Source organism: Triplophysa dalaica, chromosome 6 (assembly GCF_015846415.1).
Source record: "Triplophysa dalaica isolate WHDGS20190420 chromosome 6, ASM1584641v1, whole genome shotgun sequence".
NCBI classification, from domain to species: domain Eukaryota; kingdom Metazoa; phylum Chordata; class Actinopteri; order Cypriniformes; family Nemacheilidae; genus Triplophysa; species Triplophysa dalaica.
In genome coordinates this window covers 2,561,136-2,586,287 of record NC_079547.1, presented here as the reverse complement: position 1 = coordinate 2,586,287, position 25,152 = coordinate 2,561,136, and the positions used below count along the sequence as shown (strand labels likewise).

The 25,152-nt window shown below is 36.8% G+C and overlaps 1 protein-coding gene across 2 annotated transcripts; it reads left to right on the top strand.

Annotated features, from left to right (window-relative positions):
* Positions 1–488: 488 nt before the first annotated feature.
* On the top strand, positions 489–25,107 carry rapgef4b (Rap guanine nucleotide exchange factor 4b). 2 transcript variants are annotated; one of them, XM_056751161.1, is made up of 30 exons: positions 489–902; positions 3,787–3,929; positions 4,308–4,396; positions 5,988–6,134; positions 13,870–13,942; positions 14,024–14,082; positions 14,480–14,586; positions 15,583–15,704; positions 15,806–15,989; positions 16,087–16,171; positions 16,661–16,721; positions 16,969–17,045; positions 18,287–18,433; positions 18,567–18,673; positions 18,771–18,856; positions 19,150–19,228; positions 19,349–19,499; positions 19,601–19,689; positions 20,039–20,069; positions 20,233–20,311; positions 21,528–21,674; positions 22,322–22,419; positions 22,519–22,644; positions 22,732–22,910; positions 23,019–23,109; positions 23,470–23,520; positions 23,648–23,735; positions 23,846–23,910; positions 23,994–24,048; positions 24,160–25,107. In XM_056751161.1, the coding sequence occupies exons 1-30, from the start codon at positions 835–837 to the stop codon at positions 24,285–24,287; spliced, it is 3,012 nt and encodes a 1,003-aa protein (XP_056607139.1). In that variant the 5' UTR covers positions 489–834; the 3' UTR covers positions 24,288–25,107. The 2 variants fall into 2 exon arrangements, with proteins under 2 accessions (XP_056607139.1, XP_056607140.1); XM_056751162.1 differs by lacking the exons at positions 489–902; positions 3,787–3,929; positions 4,308–4,396; positions 5,988–6,134 and adding an exon at positions 11,090–11,340.
* Positions 25,108–25,152: the final 45 nt, after the last annotated feature.

Sequence of the window (25,152 nt, the reverse complement as noted above, 5' to 3'; positions counted from 1 at the left end):
GCTTTTTCCAGATTCTGCTAGGGGTGTTTAAACTTTTTCATACCACTGTATGTGATTTTTGTGTTTGTTTTGTTACACTCAATTAAGGTCATTAGCGGTGTGTAACAACTTGACACTTTATTGCATTTAACTAAACAGATCCCTAATATTAGATATTGGATTTTAACTTTCGACATATAAAACGAGTTGTTGATGACCGACATGCAATCGGTTCAAACAGTATAGTTTAAAAGATTATCTTAATTTTTCTTTATTTTGAAAACGTGAATAAAGGTCACAACTGAAATTGTTTAAGTGGGAATAAAGTCTTTTTTAGCATGTTCAGCTACACCTCTCTGTAATATCTATAAATTCATAGATGGCGCTGGATTCAAGCAGAAAATACGCAAACGCACTGCAAACGGAGCATGTGTGAAACGGCCGTTAGTGTTGATGCAGCATCCGTGCTCCGGTTACCATAGCAGCAGCATCAGCACCATGTCAGAACGCCGTATGAGGTGAATCGATGTTAAAATATCCTTTATCTAACAGAAACGTCTCGTAACAAACACTACACCAACACTTGCTTCTCAGAGATATCAGAAGCCCATCACGTCTCTCCTGCTAACGCTTTACATGAACTCTCCATGGCTTCTGCACGATGCGCGAGATGATGCTGATCCGAACGGATATGTGCTCGTGTAAAAGGGCGTCGTGACGACGCGTCCGCGCAACGGAGATCCAGTTGACGAAAGAGGCGGGGGAGGGAGAGGGAGGGGGACGATCCCCGATGCTGATGCGCTCGATCGGTGGAAATCTGCGATCCGAACACGAAGCACACCGGTGGAGCCGAAGATGGTGGCGGTGCACCCCTCAGCGCAGTCCGTGGCCTCCTCCGAGTGGATCATCTGCCTAGATAAGAGGTGAGAAAGACAAATGAGATCAAACAAAAGCGATTTAAGTGGTCTTTATGTCGATGTCAGGAGGCTCTCCAACAAGGTGACTGTAGCCGAATGCGTGATTCCCCATACCGCATCCGCAAAGCATCACCTGCGTCCAACTGATCGTGTTTAAATGTGCATTCAGTGCGCATATTTCAATTGATGTCTCGAATAACCATTTCATTTTATAAGTAGTGAAAGAGAGGACGTTGAGGTGAATGACATGGTTTGAATGAAGGATTTTGCCGGGTTGGTCATGCATGTGCGCCCTTTGCAAGGTCTGTGGTGTCTTTGTGTGTTTTTTTTATTTGTGGACGAACGGATGTTGCATTATTGAAGCGTACTCTGCCTTTTGTGTTGTGTGTTTGTGTGTATCTGTGTCTGTGTAACCCAATGAATTAAAAGCGGATGAGTGAACCTGTCAGCGAACTCATAACTGGATGCTTGCAAAGTTGTGTTGTTCTAAACATAAACCACTATTAGTTTACAAAGAATTTGGTCTCCAGTAAAGTTATTGATCTTTACTGAGAATATATCTTACTTTGAATCACAGCCCCTCCTAGCCCAGACACATCCCTGCAGGTTACCATGGCGATGGGAGGGAAAAGTGAGATCACCTTTCTGGGCGTGATGGCTTTCCAGAGGCTGATGTTTTTAATGGACTATTAAAATCTCTTTGAGCAGAACGTCTTTAAGCTGATCAATGTAATGCTTTTTACGGATATCTATGGTCTCGCTGACACTCGTTTAACATGAGACAAACACTCCGGCAATCAATAAAAGAGCACACACGTTCAGAAACACACCGCAATGTTGGATGATACCGTGTGGCTCTGTGCTTTCTCTGTGTTTCTACACATCACTGGCACCGTGAATATTGTATTGGATGCTTTGTTGAAATTTAAAGTTTAATGTGTCTGATTTCATGTCAAGGGTTTGCCAGATTAAAAAATGACTTAGTATAGCCAACATTTTTATAATGCTCAATCCGACCTTAACCCAATGTGGAGGTTGCATTGGTTACTTCGAGTTTGCATTGGGTTTGTGCTTCTAGTGGTTGTTTTTCATAAATGCACACACTCCTTGATTCAGAACATGTTAGAATCGGAATCTAAAAGGTCCGGCCGGGTCACATCATATTATTAGTGGGCATGGTTGAGTTTAATGACCTGTGTTCCTCCAAAAAAATCTTTCATTATTTACTCGTCTATCAAACCGGTATGACTCTGTATTCCGGGATCACAAAGAAGAATTGTTTAGGAATCCTCGCATAGCTTTTTCATGCCACAGTTCATAGTGACCAGTGGTGTCAAACTCCTTTTTGTAGAATCATTTTTTCTAGTCCATTTAACTTCCATTTATCCATATTTCATGCCTTGTGAAGCCACGTAATAGCTGTGAGGTACAGGCCAAAATTTAAAATGAAATAAAAATAATTTAAAAACTATAATGCACATACAGTCTAGAATTATTTCATGGCTCTTTTAGAGATTTTGCTCTGCCGTGTTCATAGTTAGATTGCACAGAAAAGAATCGCATAAACATTTTTAACAATTCCTCTTTTGGATATCATGGACACATAACAGCAATGATGTTTGTAATGACACTAAAGCTCCGTCTATATTGTCAGATTTTCCTTTTTTGGAATAAATGGTGAAGGTTGTATTTCAAAGGACTGGGGGGTCTTCACAAAGGGCTGGCGCTTTGAAATTTTCATGAAAAGGATTTAAATAACAGTGAGCGAGACAGACATGGCTTTGCTCCTACGGCTATACTGTAGTACAGTGTCTGCTCACAGCGCCGCTGGATATATGCGGGTAATGTGTTTCCACTTCAATGAAGATCACAGAGACTGACCGGTCTGTATAATGTGGGGTTTTTATTTGCTTACTTACAGATTTTCTTGGTGCTCCAAAAATGATATGACGGTAATATATGTCATAATTTGTTCATTCTCGTTTGGTTCAAAACCTGTATTTGACACTTTATTCTGTGCAACACAAAAGAAGATATTTTGAGAAATGTCCCTGGTGTTTTTGTGTCGATACAATGGAAGGCAGTGGGGGCCAGTGTTGTCTGCTTATCAACGTTCTTCAAAATGTCCTCTTTTGTTCTTCTGCAGGAGAAAGAAACTCGTACAGGTCTGGAATAAAATGAGGTGAATAAATGATACAGGAATTAAATTTTTTTGGCTGAACTACAGCTTTGAGTTACTATATTAGTTCTCTCACTACCTGGAAAAGGTTTGGGAAAATGAGTTCATGATTAAGCCTCGTCTTTTTGCCGTTCTAATTTCCCAAAGTTATTATCTCCATGGCAACAAGAAGTTCTTGCACAGAAGGAGTACGCTGACTTTGTTAAGCTAATGGAAGTGCATGGACACACACATATGTCATTTTAATGAGCTGAGAATTGAGAAGCATTACTTTATTTACACAGCGAGAAGAAGAACAAACTCTTCATAATCATCTACAATATCTCAATCTGTCATATGGCATGAACGCAGAATTATGCCTGCTTTAAACTATTATTTTATTATAATAAAATTATATGTTTAATCCTGGTTGATTTAGCAATAAAATGCTACAGGGGAAACAAGCCTTATTACTGAGCAAAATTGAATCAGTCCAACATGAGCACTTTTTAAAATGTGTATTTAATGAAATTCGAAACTTTTCATTTCCATGTTAGCAGATAGTTCAGTGTTTATACTTGTGCATTCCAACAGACCCAACTTTATTTGTGTTCAGCCTGTTTCCATACCAACATGAACATCACGGTCACATGCATCACGACAACTTCAGGATTGTCTTGTAGGTCACATGTGTCTATCCAGGCATTTAGCGTGTGTTTGTGTGTTTGGCAGGCCATCAGAACGCTCAGGGGAGGACGTGGACATCATTCTGGCTCGACTGAAGGGGGTCAACGCCTTCGAGAGGTTTCACCCCAACCTGCTGCAGCAGATCTGCATGTGTGGCTTCTATGAATACCTGGAGAAAGGCATCACCTGTGAGAACCCGATGTAGTTTTGTATTGTGGGGTTGTTTCTCTTTTGCTTGTGTGGATTTGATCAGTGAATCTGCACTCAATTCTTTTTCCTATCAAAATATTTTTTGTTAAGTTGGCTAAAGACTTTTTCACCAGGTGGCTAAATCAATACATTTGTGTGATAAGAATTGTATGAAATCGTAAGTGTAATAACTAAAATGGAAAAATAGAATCTTACTAGTTCAGATGAATTAGCCACCTTATAAAAAAGTTGAACGAATTAATTGCCATGAGATTGTGTCGTAGATTTTGCTACTTGAGGGATTTTGTGATGAAATAACGTGAAATTGTGATAATGTGATACTTTCTGCAATATAAACTCTGTTTGTTTGGCCACAGTGTATCGACAGGGTGATATTGGTACCAGCTGGTACGCGGTTCTGTCTGGTTCACTGGATGTGAAGGTGTCGGAGACGGCCAACCATCAGGTAAACAGAATCAGGATCATGTCTGCATGCTGCATGTTAAAGCTTCTATATAAAACCGACAAAGTACTTCAATGGAAACTTTTGTTTGTATATTTTAAGATGATTTTTTTCTCGAATGCTTTAACCGAATTATATTGAGACTGCTGACGTCTTCTTACATATATCTACTCATACATTTAGAAATTATTACACTGACAAGGCTTAAGCCTATAGTCCCAGACTAAAATAAGTGTTTGAGGAAACTTATCAAAGTTATCTAAGCAAAATGATTCTAGCTATGAAATATATTCAGAAGCGGTATACTTAAACGTTATATCAACAGTTGTCTTTCATGTAAAACAGATCATATATATTGGATATTTATAAAAAAGGAAGATTCTTCAGGGTGCATTGATTCAATTCACATAATAAAGCAAGAAATAAAACCCCTTCTGTCCATTGAGTCCAAATTGCGTTTAATACCCAGAAGCCCCAGAGAGATCCTTTAAATGAGATAAATCCTTCATTCAGAGCATTGCCTCGGTTGTTTCAGTGACACAACAATGGAAGATCTCTACAGAAACAGTCAGACGGGACCAAATCATGTTTTCATGTGTTTTGAGGGAGCTAGGAGAGTCTCTTCTAACACTTAGTGTCTATTTTTATTTGAGTAGAAACCCCGGAGACAAAATGAATAGTTAAAAAAACAGAACCAACAACCTTTTAACGATTAATCGCATCCAGAATAAAAGTTTGTGTCTAATATGCATGAGTATTGTACTGTGAATATTATTACTGTGAGTATTATTTTTGTATTTTTAAATATACATACATACACATTCATGCATATATTTAAAAGAAAAGAAAAAGAAGAATTAATAAACAATTATATATAATTTCAATTATTGGTCTATATACATAAATCCATCTAAATATGTATGTGCATGTTTTTGTGTTTATAAATACAAAATAGATATGCACAGTATATACTGTATTAAGTAAACAAACCTTTATTTTGGATGTGGTTAATCATGATTTATCGTTTGACAGCCCTATATTTACCTTTAGCATTCATATATATAAAGAGGCTGGGTTGTGCTTACGAAGAATTACCTGCAGATTTGCTCATGGTGTCATGTTATTTTACACACTTCCAATGTTTTGCAGCGTTGTGTGTTGTTCACGTTGATCCATGTATGTGAAAATTCTTCTTTCTTCAATGCAATATCAATGGTTGCTTTAATTTTAGGTGTGGTCCACTGGGCAATCGTCCATTATCACGCTGCTCTTATCAAATGAGTGTCAAATGCAAGACGATGACAAAAGCAAATGTGTTCTATGATTCATGCATAAATGTGTGTGCTTTTATTTCTCGCAATGATGTTTTTTCAACCTCATTGAGCACATGCTCATATACAGTATACATAAATTTACATAAAGATCATCAAGATTCTATAATTAGCTCACAAAGATGTCATGCCTGTTTCCTTCTTAGCTGGCATGTCATGGGTTTGAATCTCTGTGGAACTGCACAGAACTAGAGTATATACATCTATATGATTATCTGTCTAATTCTTTTTTGCCATGTCTCTCTCTTTTCCTTGTTCAACAGGACGCTGTAACAATCTGTACTTTAGGGGTTGGGACAGCGTTTGGAGAATCGATCCTGGATAACACCCCCCGGCATGCCACCATCGTCAGCCGAGAAAACAGCGAACTTCTGCGCATCGAACAGAGGGAGTTCAAGAGCCTGTGGGAGGTGCGTTTGCCTGCTGTTGTTTTCATTCTATTTGCTGTATGCGATTTAATACCTGACACATATCAGTGATAAATGAACAGATATCTAAACAGATATAGAATATAGAATAGCTGTTCATGGTCATTGTAGTCAAAGCAAACTGCAAGATTCTTAGTGCACCTCTCGCAAAACATGAAAACCTCGCAAAACATAAATGTGCCAATTATACAAGGAGATAGACGAAAGCAGCCATAAGGTCAAAATATATATATATATAACAGAACACTTTGTGCTGAATAGGGTTGGGAATCGGAAGCGAAAGGCTAGAAATCAAATCGGATCGAAAACAAAAGGAATAGGAATCGGATACTTGAGATTAAAAGTTGACTTCCTCTTATTGATTCCTGTGAGCATCTTTTCGGAAATATAAATATATAAATATATATATATATATATATATGTTGCGTGATGTGCTGATATCTCAATAAAAGCCCTTATGAAACAAACAATATTTTTACTATAGCAAGCATAGTTTCACAACAGTATTCACACAGTATTTGCATTAAAAAGCACTGGAACCACAAATTAATTATAGTCATTATAGTCAATACAGTTTAACCATGATTGTAGTTCAACTATGGTCATTAAAATTAAAAAAATTAAAAACATGGTTATATTTGTATATATACACAAACGGTGTTCATAAATATATATATATACATATATATATAGATACTGTATAATTTTGCAAACAGGTCAATTAGAAGGCTAAATGACCATACAGGTTGATATCTCAATGTCTTACTTCAATTGTGGAATCTATAAGATAAGCGGAATTGAAATTGATCAAATTCAAACAAGTCCCAACCCTACCTTCACGTTTTTTTCAAGTATAATGCAAACACAGACAGGCCACCAGTCTACACGCCCCGCTTATCCTATTGTCTTCTTTTTCTTTTTTGCACCGTTCACGTTTTAGCCAATCAAAAAGAAGGGTACCTCTCAGTCATTTTGATGTTTTTATTTATTTTTAGATCTGTCTGTGTGGGGCGGAGTTTTAAGGCGAGGGGGTGTGGTCAAGATGCAAGATGGCAAACATCACTTTTTAATAGGTTTTAAAGAACCCCAAATTCTCAGTGGTTATAGCATGGTGCTAGCAGCGCCAAGGTCATGGGTTCGATCCCAGGGATTGCACATACTCAGATACAAATGTATAATATGATGCAATGTAAGACTTGGATAAAAGTGTCTGCCAAATGCATAAATGTAAATGTAAATAATAATATAAAATAATAAATATTATAAAATGAAATGGAAAATTAATTAATTAATTAAAAAATTATTATTAAACAAATAAATAAAACTCTGTCAAAATAAAAGTAAAAAAATAAAGCAAATTAAAATATTAAAATGTAAAATTAAAATGATACATTTACATATTTCTTATGTTTCAAACATAATATAAAAACCAAAAATACAAATAAATGTTGCTAAAATACTGACATGTTTTAAAGCACATTTGTAATGAGGCATGTGTAGAATGTCAAATGACTATACTAACAGTACTGTTATGGCAGGAATTTTCTGTATGTATGGAATGCTTCAGTTGCAATACAACAGAGCACAGTGTGTGACCTCTCATGTCAAACCCCAAAGTCATATTAAATGTGATGTAAAATATCTGGGTTGCAGTGAGCCGTTTGTCACAACTTCACCGCTAGAAGCCGCTAAATTTCATAGAGTGGACTGAGGTGCTGAGATGAAATAAAAATGTTGATAGAATGATACAACAATAATTCAATTTGATTTTTCTGACATGAGTAATGACAGAAATTTTGTGACGGTCCCCCATCAGGACCACCGGAGGGCACTCTCTGATCTGTTAACAGCTGGACTGGTTCCTCCTCATGCAGTAATATGGCATTTCTCCTCAAACTGTCTGTCACTGAATCTTAAAAAGGGGGTCTGTGATTCCAACGCTACTAAAGTGTGAATGTGTGAGTGTAAGCCAGTCTGTTTGCTAGTAGATTTAAGAGTCATGAGTCTTTGAAGTTTGTCATGTACATTTAGCAGAAAAAGAGTCTAGAAAAGATTTAATTTTATTTTATTCGCATTATGAGCATGAAGGTGTTTTGATCTCTGTGTATGCTTCTGCTTGCTATACTTCCTGGAAAAGATCGTATTGGCATCTTAAGTGAAATGAAAACAATTGACATCATAAAAGGCTTGGAGTGGAGATTCTGTGCGGTAATGACTTCAATATGCTGATTGTTTGTGATGTCTTTAAGGATTAAACAGGAGGTGATTGTGACTCAGTGTGTGTATAGACACAGAGGGCGTCCGGCTTCTGTTGTTAATACTGCTTGTGTAAATAGTTTCAGCTTGCCAATGAGCCTATGTGGTTTATATCGGTTGCGTATGTAACACACACATAATAATGCGATTCATTTGTGCATTAGACTGAAAGGTTATTGTGTTATTGTGGTTGATGGACTAGAGCAAACATCCATAAAATATGTGTCAGTCTACAGCATCAATGGATCAATCCAGTTGAAGGTCTCTCTTAACGCTTTCTCTGTCTCACGCTTTGTCTCCCTCTTGTTTTCAGCTCATGTGAGAATGTTTTGTCTGTGTATGACTGTGTGTGTGAATGAGAGGCAGGGTGACAGAGTCGATGTATTTGTGTGTGTGAGTGCGTCTGTGTGCGTGCGCATGTGTGTGTGTGTTTTCCATTTCAAAGCATTTCAGTAATGCTAATAATAAATTCAAACATTATCATCAAACTCAGCCTCATTTATTATAATGTATGTGCACAACAAAATCTACACAATGCCAACACAGTCTGTTTGTATCTAGCCTGTTAAACGCTTTAAAAACAGTATACCCTGTGAAAACTCATTGAAGAGATTTTATATTTTAAATCATTTTTATACCGCAAATTATTTAAAAGGAACCCTTCCTCATTTCACATGCTAAGAGTCAAACTACTGTTGAGACATTTTTGCAGTATCGATCTGTCTGTAGGTTTATTTACAGATAGCGCAGAGAGTTATTATCTGTTCTCTCGGATAACCCCGCCCCAAACAATCTGTGATTGATCGCTTCAGATGTCCATCAGACGTCTGGTTCACTTTAAGCTGAACATAGCTTTAGATGCTTTGCAGCCGTCAGTGTCCAACTGTAAAGCAAGTCATTTTTGGATAAAAATCTGTTCGTACAACCAGCTAGAGAGTATTTGGACTTTACCATACATCAAAATATTTATTAATTACAAACAACTTTTTAATGACATTCTTTTAAAAATAATTGTATTACTTATTACAGTTTACTTCTTAGAAGCTATTTTAGTCTTGGCCACATGGACAGTAGAACTCTTAAGTTAAGTCCAAAATAATGATATTTTAAAGGACCAGTTCACTTTCAAAATAAATGTTCATGATAGTTTACTCACCCCCATGTCATCTAAGATGTTTATATATTAGTTTCTTTAGTAAAAGAGAAATTAAGGTTTTTGATGAAAACATTCCAGGATTTTTCTCCATATGACAGTTTCAGTGCAGCTTCAAAGGGCTTTAAATGATACCAGACGATAAATATGAATCTAATCTAGTGAAACGATCGGTCATTAAAAAAAATAGTACATGCTTTGTAAACACAAATGCTCGCCTTGCTCTGTTCTTTATAAAGCATATACAATTTTTTTTAATGACCGATCGTTTCACTAGATAAGACTTTTATACATCGTCTGGTATCCTTTAAAGCCCATTGATCTGCACTGAAACTGTCATTTTGACCTTCAACCGTTTGGAGTCTATTGAAGTCCACTATATGGAGAAATACTGGAACGTTCTCATCAAAAACCTTCATTTCTTTTCGACTAAAGAAAAAAAAACATAAACATCTTGGATGAAATCGGGGTGAGTAAACTATCATGAATATTTATTTTGAAAGCGAACTGGTCCTTTAATGTGAAGTTCAACAAAAAGAACACATTTCTAATGCATTTCCAGCTCAATTTAATGCAAACTTTAGACTTAAAAGTTTGTATCAAAATGAATTATATAGATCTGTTGAAAGTATGTACTGCAAGCACATCATAGGTAACTATAATAAGATCGCTTAAAAATAAAAACATATTCCTTATAGAACTTAGTAACCCATTTTCACCCAGCACTGTTTACTATCACATATTCACTTTAGTTTTGGTCTACACAACATCAATGAATGGGAAGAAATAGGTTGTACAACAGAGGGAGAGACGTTTTCTTTTTCATGAGACATCCGGAGAGTGAAACTCACAGCTCGTGAATAAGTGCTGTTTCTTGTTTCCCATCCAAAGAGGGGCTTTATTGACAGCACATCAATGGTATGAAAGTCACAGGATAAAAAATAGTTAAATAACATTATATGATTGGATTTACTTTATGACATTATTACACGGAAAGGTTATTTACCCCGTTAGGAATTTATTAGAGTAAAGTTAAGTTAGTAACCATGTTTTTTTTTGGCAGATTATCATTTTTATTTTCATAGCTTTACAACAAATATCATGGTTAAACTATGTATTGAGACCATAGTGGATTTGTGATTACTATGGTTTTATTACATATAAAATCCCAAACACTATGCTTCCTTTAGTAAAATCATGGGACCACAGCACACGCTGCATTCATGTATATCGAAAAAGTCTAATAAAGGTTTTCCAACAAACACACTTTTACAAAGACAGACTGGCCACCTCCCTGATGTGATTACGGTGATATCACCACTGCTACAGGGCACACACACACACACACACAGCTGTCTGTTCAGTGTAAATACGATTTAACAGCCTTAATAATTGATGAGGACTGAAGCTTTTGAGAGCCTTTTAGCGGCCCAAAGTCTCTCTCTCTATTAGATGGAGCTCCACGGCAGAGGGTGAATTGAGCAAACGCAGCTCTCTGATTGGCTACGGCTATTGCCTGGCAACGGCCACTGAAGTCCAGTCGGATGTTTGGCCGGAGAGATCCAAGGAGCGCTGGAACACATCATCCGTACACCGGCGTGTGTGACAGGAGCGGCAGGTGGCACGTGTTTATGTTGATGTATGCGTGTGTCAGACTGGAAAAGATAAAAGGCTTTGCTGGTTTTGTCTGATGGTGCTGTGAAGTTGTCTGGCTTTAGGAAGTACATGTAGTCAAGAATCACGTCTGCAGGGATTCACAGCTGGAGACTCAAAACCAGGGTGAGTCTTATAGGCTCAGTATCTTTTGTATTTTCAAAACACAGTATTGTTTTGTTTTTTAATTATTTATTATAATAATAGATTTATGTTTAGCATAGTAAGATTTGGTTAGGTTTGGCACACTTATCAAGTTTTTCCTTTCCATATGATTTTCCTTATTTCATTATTGTTCTTATTCCCTTCTTTCAATACAGTTTTTATATTAAATATAGAAAGTTGAAAACAAGAAAAAATATCTGTAAAATATATGACATATACATAAATATATATACACATCAAGTGAGTTATGCTAAAAACAATTTGTACTGACAGAAATACTCTAAGATTTTTTGTGAAGCCTACTCTTGTTTATTATAATTTTTTATTTTCTAGATTTTTCATTTTACTTGTTTATTATTTTTATGTATTTTTATTTATTATTTGTCTTTGTGAATGATGGGGTAAAGAGAGCGGGCATCGGAGGTGGGTATCAGCTGTTATGTGCTTGTGGATGTGAGTTGAATGTTGAGGGCTCTCTCTCTCCTTCTCTCTCTCTCTCTCTCTCTCTCTCTCTCCTTCTCTCTCTATCTCCTTCTTTCTCTCTCTCTCTTTCTTTCTCTCTCTCTCTTTCTTTCTCTCTCTCTCTCTCTCTCTCTCTCTCTCTCTCTCTCTCTCATTCTCTCTCTTTTTCTCTCTCTCTCTCTCTCTCTCTCTCTCTCTCTCTCTCGGGCAGTCCTGTGCCAGGCGTTCAGGCACCCGGAGAGGAAATACACTTGCTCTGTGTGCTTATGTGCTCTTAATTACACAATCCTCGCTGAATTACTTAACCTACATGAAGGCAGCCAGCTGGAAGACTGAACAATGTATTACTTTCCGCATGTGTGCCGGGGACGGGAGATGTTACCAAAAATTGACTTAGCCTTTTGTGTGAGTTTCAGGAAACAGGAAGGAACAGGGTAGACAAAGTGCATTTGTGTGAATGGGACAAAGCTGGTCAGAAACTGTGCCTGAATGGCTACAAACTTCAATTTGTTGTAGTTCCAACACACTTGTCATGTTATCAGCAGAAAGATTTTTGTGCGGATATAATATCCTTAGGTTTCATCGGAGACTGAAAGCTTTTCCTGAGCTGTTGTAATGTGTTTGAAACTGTTAATTAAGGTTTATTGTGTGTGTATGAGAGCGCTCAGATGATCTTAATCCCTCAGCATGTGTTGAAGGATCCTGCTGGGGTTACACCAGTTATAATGCTCTAACAAGACTGGCATGCTGTTTAAAAGGGTAAAAGCAGCACTATTAAAACAATTTAAAATATTGGATTTTAATATTATTATGGCTCAGTTTGAATGATTGTTGAAAGATTTTGTTTTGAGCTGTATGTGTATTTAGGCTAATTTATATAGATATCTACGATGTGTTATATTTTGTTTATTCTTAAAACCATAACAAAAAAACTCAGTATAGGGAAATAAAATAGGGGAACATTCAACAAACACTAAATATTTAACATAATAATGTTAACAAAGTGAATAATTGGAAAGTGTAATATATAAAATAATTAATTCCTGAGTAATGCACTCAGTAGCTAAGATAATACCTCAAAAAAACAGCTTTATTAACTAATTTTTTTAATAATAAAACCATCAGATAATTTCTCTAAAGGTTATTTTTATGTATTTATTTATTTATATTATTCAAGTTTATTTAATGAAAAGAAATAAGTATTTAATTAACATGTTATTTTTTATATATCCTTAATATTTTTGGTGAATTCTAAAATAAATATTTGAGTCAATCATCAAGTTTGCCTTTACTTACATTTACTCAACTTAAACAGTATATTTCATTCATTTTTAACAGCTTAAAATTGAATAAAGTGTCTTTGAGTGTAAATTGTTTCAAAAAAAGAGTAAATCACACTTTATAGAGTATATAAAATGCACACAATCAATATATATTCCAATAAAACAAGTCTAAAACAATACCTCATGCAGTTTTGCTTTTGAAGACATTTTATTTTGTTTTCAGGATGTTTGATATTTCTCCAAACACCTTTATACAAACTTACAGTTCATCCAAAATCAATATGTGTGTTCTTCGGGAATTGAATCAATTCGCGGCACTAACACAAATCAGTTGAGTAAGAAACTCAATTCTGATATAAAACCAAGTCAAAAGTTCATTAAGAAAAATATTTTTTGCAGTTTGGTGTTTTAAACATCATTTACACAGAATGAATGAGTCATCTTCGGACATTTTGGAAAGATGTGAAACAGGTGCAGGATAATGTGTGTGTTTGAACTTCAGGTGAGATTTCAGACGGGTATCTGTGAATCCCATTCAGCGCATGCTGCGTGAATCACTTCGTAACACATCACCATAGTGATGTAGAGAAAAAAGAATGAAAACATTTGAATATTCACAGCGTTGCCAAGGTAGAGAAGCCTTGAAAGTGTGCAGCTCAGGGTTTTTACTACAGAGCTTTCACCTTGATGTAAAAGCAGTTCACCTTTGAAAATGAATTCATGATGTTTTGTGTGTGTGTTGCAGAAATACAGGCAGTGTATGGCCGCACTTCTCGCCCCGCCGTACGGAGCCATGGATAGCGGCACTGCTAATGAAAGTGAGGACACAAAAACACAGAACATACATTGTTTCAAAGTACTTCAGGATTATTTCTCAGCAATCTTTCTCTTTGAAACAGGAATGCCAGACAAGGACAACACAGACCCTCTTAATTTTATGTCAAAAAACCTCAACAAGGTAGTACTTTCTGATCTAAATTTTCATCCCCATATAATTTTTTTGTTCTTTTTCTGAAATGAATGTGATCTTGGCACAAACCTTTAAAGTATTGACTGTTAATATTGTGAGGTGTATTGGGTTTCAAACATTAAATACATAAATACACGTTTTCCTGAGAACATTGTCCTTATTTGGATGGTAAATTGATAGTAACTCAAGACTGCAGGCTATCGTCAACCTCTTCGTGTAAGGCTGATGGTGCGTAATGTATTCATTGAATTTCAAACACAATCTGCAGACAGAAGCTCTTTAATGTTATTAAACCAGCGAATTGAGCGTAGGTGTGTGTATCACACAAAAGTGTGCTTTTCGGTGTATGAGTGTTTGTGTGTCTTTCTCTTGGATGTTACTTTAGGTCCCATCAGAAAAGATCCTGAGGGCAGAGAAAGTCTTACGTAATGCTATACTGGCCAGAGCTCCTCACATGATCAGAGACAGAAAATATCATCTTAAAACCTACAGGTGTGTGTGTAGGTGCATGTGTGTGTGATGTTTCCTGTGTTCATTTCATTCATTTGAATTATAGAACTTATACAAATCGAAGAAGGAAGAAATACATTTCTGCTTAAAGAACATTAAGTATCGTGTATTTTTTATTCTCGATTGATTCATTTCATTTTTGTTCATTATTATGATCAAATGAGAATTTTGTGCAATGTATGTGTAGCTCACAATAGAATTAGTTGTACTGCATTGAATGTGCGCTGATATAAATCTAAAGTCTAAAGGCCTGTACACACCGCACCAGCGTGTTCACGTAAGAAAGTGACATCAATGCATACCCTCTATTGATAGGCTGCGTCCGAAATCGCTTACTGTGACAATATGTACTGAATTTAAATATATACCTATCGACCTAAAACAGTACGTTCTATATAGTATGAGTGGGAGTAGTATGAATACATTTCGGATATACTGCGTCCGCCATGTTTTATGGTCATGTGACCCGAATGTTCTTTGACATGTTAACAGCAACCTACACGTGAGAGTTGATAAAAACAAAATTTAGTCCAATTCATTTATTGGCACTTACATTAAAACCGGATGTCTGCGTTTAAGTTTTCTGCAATATTTATTCGATTTACTTTTGAAATTTAGCCGTTGCTCAGCTCCAGTGGCATCATGGGATAGATAAGTTTCTAACCGATCCACACTCACAAATCTCGGCGGAAGTCATAGACCATCCGGGTATTTCTCGCCTGCTGTTTTTTGCATACTGAGGTTTCGGACATACTATTCATGACTCATACTCATTTTCGCCTACTATATAGTATGGAAGTAGGCGATTTCGGACACAGCCATAGTGTCCAGTGGTGAGGCTGATGACGGGCAGATGCAATGATTACAAGCACGGGACAGGTGCTGAGCATGGGGCGTGATGGGTCCATGAGGGAACACAAGAGACAACAGACATGGGGACAGAAGGAATTGTATTGTATGACGTGTGTTTTTTTACAGGCAGTGTTGTGTCGGCACTGAGCTGGTGGACTGGCTGCTTCAGCAGAGCTCATGTGTTCACAGTCGAGGTCATGCTGTGGGAATGTGGCAGGTATTTCTGGAGGAAGGAGTCTTAAACCACGGTACGCACCTCCACCTCTTCAAACATCAAAAAGTCATCATTTCGTACTGCACCAAAGGAATCGTTTTACTATCTCATCCGTCATTACTTTCCTGTGAACAGTCGACCACGAGCTGAACTTTCAGGATAAGTACCTCTTTTATCGTTTCCTCGATGATGAGGAGGAGGATGGCGTGTTGCCTAGCGACGACGAGAAGCGTGAAGCTGAGGAGGAACTGCAGGAGACACTCCTCTTCCTCTCTCAGATCGGCCCTGATGCACACATGCGGATGATCCTCAGGAAACCGTGAGTAACCCCGCAGTTCCATTAGCAGAGACATGTTTGAGACTGTATTTAATATGCCTCTTTCCTTCTCTGATTTTGCTTTGGCTTCTCTCTTCAGGCCAGGTCAAAGAACCGCTGAAGATCTTGAGATCATATATGATGAACTGCTGCATATCAAAGCGCTCTCTCATCTCTCGAACACTGTAAGTTTAACTTCTGTTTATAATTATGCATATACATTTTCTATCACGTGAAAGTTTAGGGTTACTCTTTAAAAAAAATCTGTTGATCTGAAGGCCTATGTCTGGCTGCTTTAAAGTAATAACGTGGAGAAAAATATTACTAAAGAAAAAGCTGGAAATAAAAGTCTGAAGTGGATGATAACTCCTTTCAAACTTTTTAAAAATGTAACTTTAAAATTGCTTAATAAAATGCCAGCAAAACATGTATTATAATTCTGGGCAAATATATATATAGGGTAAATGTTTTAATTATTTTTATTTATTTACCATTGTAAATACACTTGTGTTATTCCGTACTAATATGTCCTACTTGGGAGAATGCATAAAAATCAATAATAATCAAAAAACTTTTGATCAGTAGTGTAATGAATTAATTTAAATTGATCTGATATGTCTGAAATGTGCAGTAATATATGCTAACATGTTCTCTTGTTGTGCTGCCCCCTGCAGGTGAAGAGAGAGCTCGCTAGCGTCCTTATCTTCGAGTCACATGCCAAAGCAGGCACTGTCTGTAAGTTTGAATATCACTTTTAACTCATGATAAATTGACAGATATAGACATATTAGATAATAATGCTGTGGAAAGATACATGAATATAGAAAGGGATGAATCCTAGTGTAAAGAATTCATACTGTACCACCATCATACGCTTTAGTCTTAGTGCAGCAGTGTGTATTCATTGATAAAGTATGGGAATAATGATTTTACATTTTTGGATACATAACCTTATTTTCTGTGTTTGCTTTGTGTTTTTCAGTGTTTAATCAGGGGGAGGAAGGCACGTCATGGTACATTATCCAGAAGGGATCTGTTAATGTTGTTATATACGGCAAGGTGATGTTCATGAGCTTTTATTAAACACTTGCATTCACTTATATTCCTGTGATTTATAGTGACTTTTTTGGACACTTACAGCACAGTAAAATGTTTTAATGTCATTGTATTAGATTACAAAATATTAAACAATGGGGCATTTGTTTTTGAAGGACTTTTTATTTTACTAAGCTCTGAAATATACTGTTAAACAGCAAAGATACTGTTCAAATATCTGTCATTAATATTTTTAGGACCAGTGTGAACATAAGGGCCACTGACATCATCATACATCTATTAAATTTGGTTTGATTGGTTTGTTATTTTATGCAATGACATACATTTGCGTCTAAAAATATTACAGTTGTATATTTTTTTTAAACTTTCCACAATTTTGTTTAGTTTTAAAGGAGCTTTACAGAAAATACTTTAGATTTTCCATAATATGAATGTCAGTACTACTAACTGTAAAAATTTTATAGGATTGTAATATTCATTCATCGTTGTTATCAGACCATCATTTTCTTCTGCTGCCATACAAAACTGAACATGGGTAGATGACAAATATATCCCATTGTTGTGACAGCAGACATTTAGAAAACAAACTGTAATATGATATAATATATAAAATTAAGTAATAATATATGAAATGATATAATCTATAATGATATAAATATAGAATGTTATAATATAAAAAATCTGAAACAACATAATACATTAATTAATTATTATTAATATCACTATGAAGATAAATCTCTCTTATAGTAGTATTTATTTTATTTAAAAAAAAATAACATTTATTTGTCGACCATCCACATGCAATTCCAGCTTGCAAGAAAGTACATGAAATAAATAGGAAAATCATAAAATAATTATAGGAATAATTGAAAATTATAATGCCATTTTAATTACAATACATGATTTGTTGTTCAATAAAAACAATATTATAAAACGGTCAGTTCTGATCCTTGATTCTGATTGGTTGAGCCGAGTTCTAAGCCGTTGTAAAATAATACCGGCTGACTGCATTACATAGCCTGAATACATTTTATTTACTTCATTTTATGAAACCTTGCTACGCTTATGGAATAACCGTTTTGTAAAAGCAATAAGCTTTTTATAACAGCTAAGGGCGTTGTGCCCTAAAATTAACATTGACAGCAATAATGAGTCAGTTGTCTGTGGTGTTTCTATTAAAAAATATCTATAAATAAATAATGATAGTTTTAGGTTTGTCAGACTGACTCTGACTGTGTGTGTAGGGTGTGGTGTGTACATTACATGAAGGAGATGATTTTGGCAAACTGGCCCTGGTGAACGACGCCCCCCGCGCTGCCTCCATCGTCCTGAGAGAGGACAACTGCCACTTTCTGAGAGTGGACAAAGAGGACTTCAACCGAATACTCAGGGTACAAACACATCTCACCTCTGCCACAGATAAAACTGAAACATACTGACGCCAATACCAAATTGCTCGAAGTTTGTTTTGTGTGTGTATATAATGTAAAATACTAAACTACGTTTATATTTGTGTGTGCGTAGGATGTTGAAGCAAACACAGTGCGTCTGAAGGAGCATGACCAGGATGTTCTTGTGTTGCAAAAGAGTCTCCGGCCCTCCGGCCATGGAAACATACCTGTCCACTTCAAGTATATAACCATTTTATTTCAGTTTATTCTCACATCATTCAAGTTAAATATACTTTCATCAAACTGTGAAATACAAACATGTGTGTGTCTGGGGCAGGTACACTGTGATGTCTGGCACTCCAGAGAAGATTCTGGAGCATCTTCTGGAGACAATGCGACTGGACATTCATTTCTCTGAACCGGGTATTCTTACTTACGCCTTTTTCAAGCGATTGCTCAGCCAAAAATAAAACTTCTGTTGTAATTTATTCACCCTCGTGTCTTTCAAAACCTGTATATCACTGTGAAACACAGAAAAAAATATTTTGAGAAATGTCTCAATTGAATGGAAGTCAATAGAGTCCGATGTTGTTTGGTTAAAAACTTCTACAAAATATCTTCTATTGTGTTCTGCAGAAGTAAGGAAGTCATACAGGTTTGGGATGACATGAGTTTAAATGATGATTCTTTCAAATACACGCTTTTTATTCCCTCAGATCCGGCTCTGGATGACTTTGTGCTCATGCACTGTGTCTTCATGCCCAACAGTCAGCTGTGTCCTGCCCTCCTGTCTCAATATCCTGCTAGCAGAATCAATCGATCAATTTGTCCCTCTTTCTGTTTTCGTCATCTTAATGTTCCCTCTGAACCGCTCAGTTGTTTTTCCAGTGCACTTGTTCCTTAGCCCATGTGTACCTATCACTCTCAGGCTTCTCAGGGCTCAGAGCAGGAGCGTCTAGACTACGCCGTGGCCAGCAAGAGACGGGTGCTCAGTCTGGCTCTTCGCTGGGCTGCCCTGCAGGGCCACCATCTGCTGGAGGACGACACAATGATCGGCTTTCTGGAGGTTAGTAACACACAAACACACACGAGCTGAGCATGCTGTCGCTCACCACCTGTCTGCTCTGACAAGGCAGATTCAATAGACTGTTTTGTTTTTGTAAACAGGAGCTGCACGGGTTCGTATCGAATGATGCAAGAGTTTTGCGTCCGCTGAAGGAGCTTCTGCCCGACCTGGAGAAGATTGTTAAGCAGTAGTAAGTGTTCTTATTGGGGGGGGGGTAAAGGAATAGTTCCCCCAAAAATGAATGATATTGACGGTTTCATCGGACACTTGTGCCTGGACGGCAGTTAACTTCCAGTCTGTTTGGCTAGTGTCTACTAATATAACTTTATTTATTTATAGATTTATATTATTATTTTATTGTATAATAATTGTGTTTGATAAACCATTTGTTGAATTTTGTTGTACGTTCATTTTATGAAATAAACTATTTGTAGAATGGGTACTGTGGTTTTGATACATTTAAATAAACCGCGTGGTACAGTGACCTCTAGCGGTTGAGATTGGTATCGCAGTCTATAATGTTGTCTCTTCTCTCTCAGTCCAGATGATGCAAGAACTTCTCAAAAAAAGGTAACTGAGCTTTGCTTCCTAGCAGTGAACATTTATGTTTAGTAACCACAAATGTCTAGAAATCGTCATGTGATAAATAATACATACATTTTGTATATGTGTTTTTTGTTGGTTTTATTGTTTGACTTGACATTTATGAATGATTTTCACTGTGATCTCTCAGCATAAAGTTCTCCTGAGACAGTTCAGCTCTGGGGAAGAGAGGCTCGTGAAAAAGCAACCAATCAGGAGCTTTGATGACAGTGAGTATGTGTATGTGTACAGTAGTGACCAAATGTGACACCTTCATCCTTTATTCCAACACATAAGTACTGCATATACTGTATGTAATTGAAATGGACTTCCTGCATGTTAAGTAAAAATTCATTTAAATGCACATTTTTCCCCCAAATTAAAATTGTTTCACCATTTAGGCTACTCACCCTTGTGACATGTCAAACCTGTATGACTTTCTGACCTCTGCTGTTTGACTTCATCGTGATGGTTTCAGATTATTGCACATCTCTAAAGAAGACACTGTAGTGCCTGGATATTGCATATTTTAATGTATCTTTTGTAATTTAAGTATGATAATACTGGTAAAATCTACAAACACAACACCATAACACTAAAGCACCAAAAAGCTTTAAAGCATATACCATAAATATAATCTGCAGTACAATTCTATATTATTTTACATAATATTATATTATCTTAGTTTGAAAACCAGCCTATCAAAATTTCATTGACATAAAAGTAAAATAAATTGTTGTTGTATGGTTGTTTCAAAGCCGAATAAAAATGAGAATTAAAGGTGTCAAAGCCCTAAAACAGACAATGAATCGCAATGATTCACTACACTATTAATCATCAGCCAAATTTCATAACCGTGACAGCCCTAACTGAGACATTTCTCAAAATATCTACCGTTGTGTTCCCCTGAAAAGAGTCATATACAGGTTTTAAATGACATAAGGGTAAATAAATGATGACATGTTTTCTCCCTTTTATAACTTTTACCTGATAAATTAATGTTTTAATTGAACATTTAGGGTCATAAAGATCATTATATTCCGTGCTACAGACAATCAAACATATCATTCACCTGAACTCGACAGAATTAGTGGAAACCGGAGACCGGATTCACAAAACTGTTCTTAAGACAAAATATTAGATTGTTCTTAAGATAAATTATAGGATGTTTGTAAGGATGATCCTTATTAAGAAGCTCTTGAATATTTTCTAAAGTTCATCTTCATTATTTTCATAAGAAATGCTTTGTCAATCAATCTTGAGAAAACAATTTAGAAGTTAAGAAGTTTTTTAGGGAATACAAAATTCAAAATTTAAGAAAAAATATGTCCATTAAGCAGAATTTTCTTCTTTCATATTGGAAATACTAACATTTTCTCCAGTAAATGTACAGATATATTCTCATTATGATAATATAATTCATTCTCGATCTTTTTATATGTGTAGTACTCTTAAAGGTTTACTGCAGTGACCACACGTACACCACCATCCGCGTTTCTGTGTTGGCCACGGGGAGAGAGGTCATCTCCGCAGTGACGGATAAACTGGGATCCAGTGAGGAGCTGCTCTTAATAAACCTCAGCGGATCTGGAGGTGATACACACACATCTCGACACACATATGACAACAACATATTAGTTTCCCTTGGAAAGACCACACAAACAAACTTTGATTTTTTTTCTCTGTGTTTTGTTGCTCTAGCAACATTTTGTTTGAAAGCAGATCTATTTCTGTCATTTAAAACTCATCTACGGATCAGTTTGAACAGCTCAAAAGATTATTTCATGTTTTTCTATAAAATTGCATTAGTGAAATAAAATTAGAAAATTTAAATGAGACAATTATTAAAATCAATGAGGAGTATGGATGTTTAAATGAATGCAGATTGTAGAGATAAAATATCTGTTTTTGGGTCAGTTTGATGAGAAATGTTTGAGTTCATACTTAGATTGTGAATAATATTGACTTTAGATTGCAGACTTGACTAATCCAAACTCAGTTTGTGAAATTGTTGGGACCTCTTCTGGTTCATCTTGGATGCAGACTTGCAGATTTGCTCTCCATATTACTGAGATTTAAAAGAGATCTCATCTGTGATTTCTCCATGTTTTTGAAGTCTAAATATTACGTTGGATAAATAAAGTGAATTTAATCGCCAAGAACATGTTTGCAGTTGGAAAGGGGAAGCGCACAGGCCGTGATTTCTGATGTGACTAACTCTGAGATTTTCTTGCGTACAGAAAAGCAGATTTTAAAGCCCAATGACGTGTCAGTGTTCCAGTCGCTGGGAGTGAATGGACGACTGTTTGTCTGCTCCAGAGAACAGCTCGACTTACTGGTGAGATCGAAAGAACCATGACACTTAAACCTGTTATCTATAACTTTCTTTGTTGTTGTTAAAAATAAACAAGGTTTGTCATTTTGCTACCATGGCTAGAATCCTCTTCCAGAGCAAGAGGGTCCGTCCACAGGGTCTATGTCCAGTTTTGAGCTGATGAGTTCTAAAGATCTGGCCTTCCAGATGACTCAGTACGACTGGGAACTTTTCAGCTGCGTGCATGAGGTAAATATTCCTGCCGGCAAGCTGATACACACAAATACGGTTTTAAAAACCACGTTATGCATCGATCATGTGCGTCTGTGTTCGCAGTACGAGCTGGTGTATCACACATTCAGCCGTCAAGCATACAGGCGCTCCACGGCCAATCTGGAGCTGTTTCTGAAGCGCTTCAATCAGGTTCAGTTGTGGGTGGTGACGGAGGTCTGTCTGTGTGCAACGCTCAGCAAACGCGTTCAACTGCTCAAGAAGTTCATCAAGATAGCCGCCCAGTGAGCTCTCCAACGCACAAACTCAACACAATACGTGCAGAATATGGCTCGATGTGAATTCTTGACATTACTGAAGACATCTTGTGTATTGTGTGTTTGTTTCCTCAGCTGTCGAGAGTTTAAGAATCTCAACTCTTTCTTCGCCATTATCATGGGCATGTGCAACCTTGCGGTCAGCCGACTCGGCCAAACATGGGAGGTCAGTGCAAGTTGTTTTTTGTGATTTACTATTTTCTGCATAAAAGCATCTTACATAATGTAAAGAACAGTGACCGAGTTAGGCCACATCAAAAATTATAATACACTTTAAGGAAGCCAGCTTCTTGTATTTATAGTGCAAAATAATAAAAGTCTAATGTCAAGTAAAGCATTCAGTTTATTTATCATATTATAAATAACAAATGAGTGATGTATAATTTTTTTTGGCTTTGAATACAATGATGCTCCTAATATCATCATTTAATTATTCGACTTTAGTCTAGATTGCACTGATGGAACATCCAAATATGGATGTTGAAGTTTGTTTATTAAAATACAAACATTTCTTCCTGTCTTTTAGAAATTACCCAGTAAATTTAAGAAGTTCTACGCAGAGTTTGAAAGTTTACTGGTGAGTCTATTGCAAACATGTTGCATTTTCACATTTCTTAAAAGATTATTCTGAAATTTTGCTACTTTTATCATTGTGTTTTTAATCCATTAATTGTTTGTTAATGATCTATTCTCTGTATTCCCAGGATCCATCCAGGAATCACCGTGCATACCGCCTCACTGTTGCTAAAATGGAGCCGCCAATTATTCCCTTTATGCCCCTCCTCATTAAAGGTATGGGTGTGGCCTATTCTGAATATTCTATAAGGAATAAATAGGAATAAAAGACATTATAATCATTTATTTGTTCTATTGCAAAGCTAAACGCCATGTTCTCTTAACAGACATGACCTTCACTAATGAGGGGAACAGGACTTTCATTGATGGACTGGTGAACTTTGAGAAGATGGTGAGTGTTTTTCCTCGGTCTGTGACCCCGGATCCACACAAACTGTCTGAGAACATTGTGTTGATATTTTGTTCTCTCCGCAGAGACTGATTGCTAACACAGTCCGGGCGGCGAAGCACTGCAGAAGTCAACCCTTTAGTGAGTCAACTACTCATCAATCTGTTGTGTCCAGAGACTGCATTTACACTGCAGATTTTCAACAACATCTGATCTAACATATGTCATTGTCACCATTTTGACCTCCATCAGATGCCGAAGCATCTCTGGCGAGTAAGAATCCACAAGATGTGAGGAATTACGTGCGGCAGTTGAGCGTGATTGACAACCAGAGAAGACTATCACAGCTGTCCTTCAAACTGGAGCCAAGGCGGGGCTAGAGACCAATGCTCTCTCTCTCTCTCTCTCTCTTTTATTCTCTCTCTTCCACAGTATATCCAGTTTACAACATTAAACTCAATTAAACCTTCTGTCAACTGCCTGAGCAGTTGTATGACGTCTGTATGTACAATCACTGCCAACTGAACTACGTGTACGAGATGCATTCTCATATGTGTGCGTGTGAATTGCATGTTGCCGTCTGTCAGATCCGAAGGTCAGTTTGGTTTGGATGACGAACGGGCGAATGAAAGGTTTGCGTTCTTATATTTGTTAACGTAAGGCCCTTCATCATGTTCAGTGTCTCCCGACGTTCAAGACCTGCCTGTGCATTTCTGTGAACCTTCAGAACCCGAACAATCCTTTAGATGAGAATTAAGCGCAAGCCACATATCACGCGTACAGAGACACATCGATCATTCGTTCATCACAAAAAACCTCCAAGGCCTCGATGTCCGTTGGTATGTTACTTTACGTCTGTTCTAAATGTCAGTGTTCTGGCTCAAGGACTATTTATGTGCTAGCAACTTACCTCTCGCCATAGCCTGTAGCATTATTGATGTCATTTTGTATATTGAGTTATATTTGTATATTTTTGGACCCATTTTGCTAAGTTATCATAACTGGCCGCGGAAGGCCTGCGTTTGTTCTCATCCTGCCTTTTGGAAAAGTGAGACGCTGTCTGTGTAGGGCACTTATTTTCTTTTAGGAAAATGTCTACGCCTACATTGTACATAGTATCGAAATAAATGTATTGCTGAACACTTTATGTTGGTTTGATTTGCCTTTTTAAGCCTAAAAGGTTTGTTATTGTTATATTTCCCATGACAAGAAATACTATAGTACACTTTGTTATTTACTATAGTG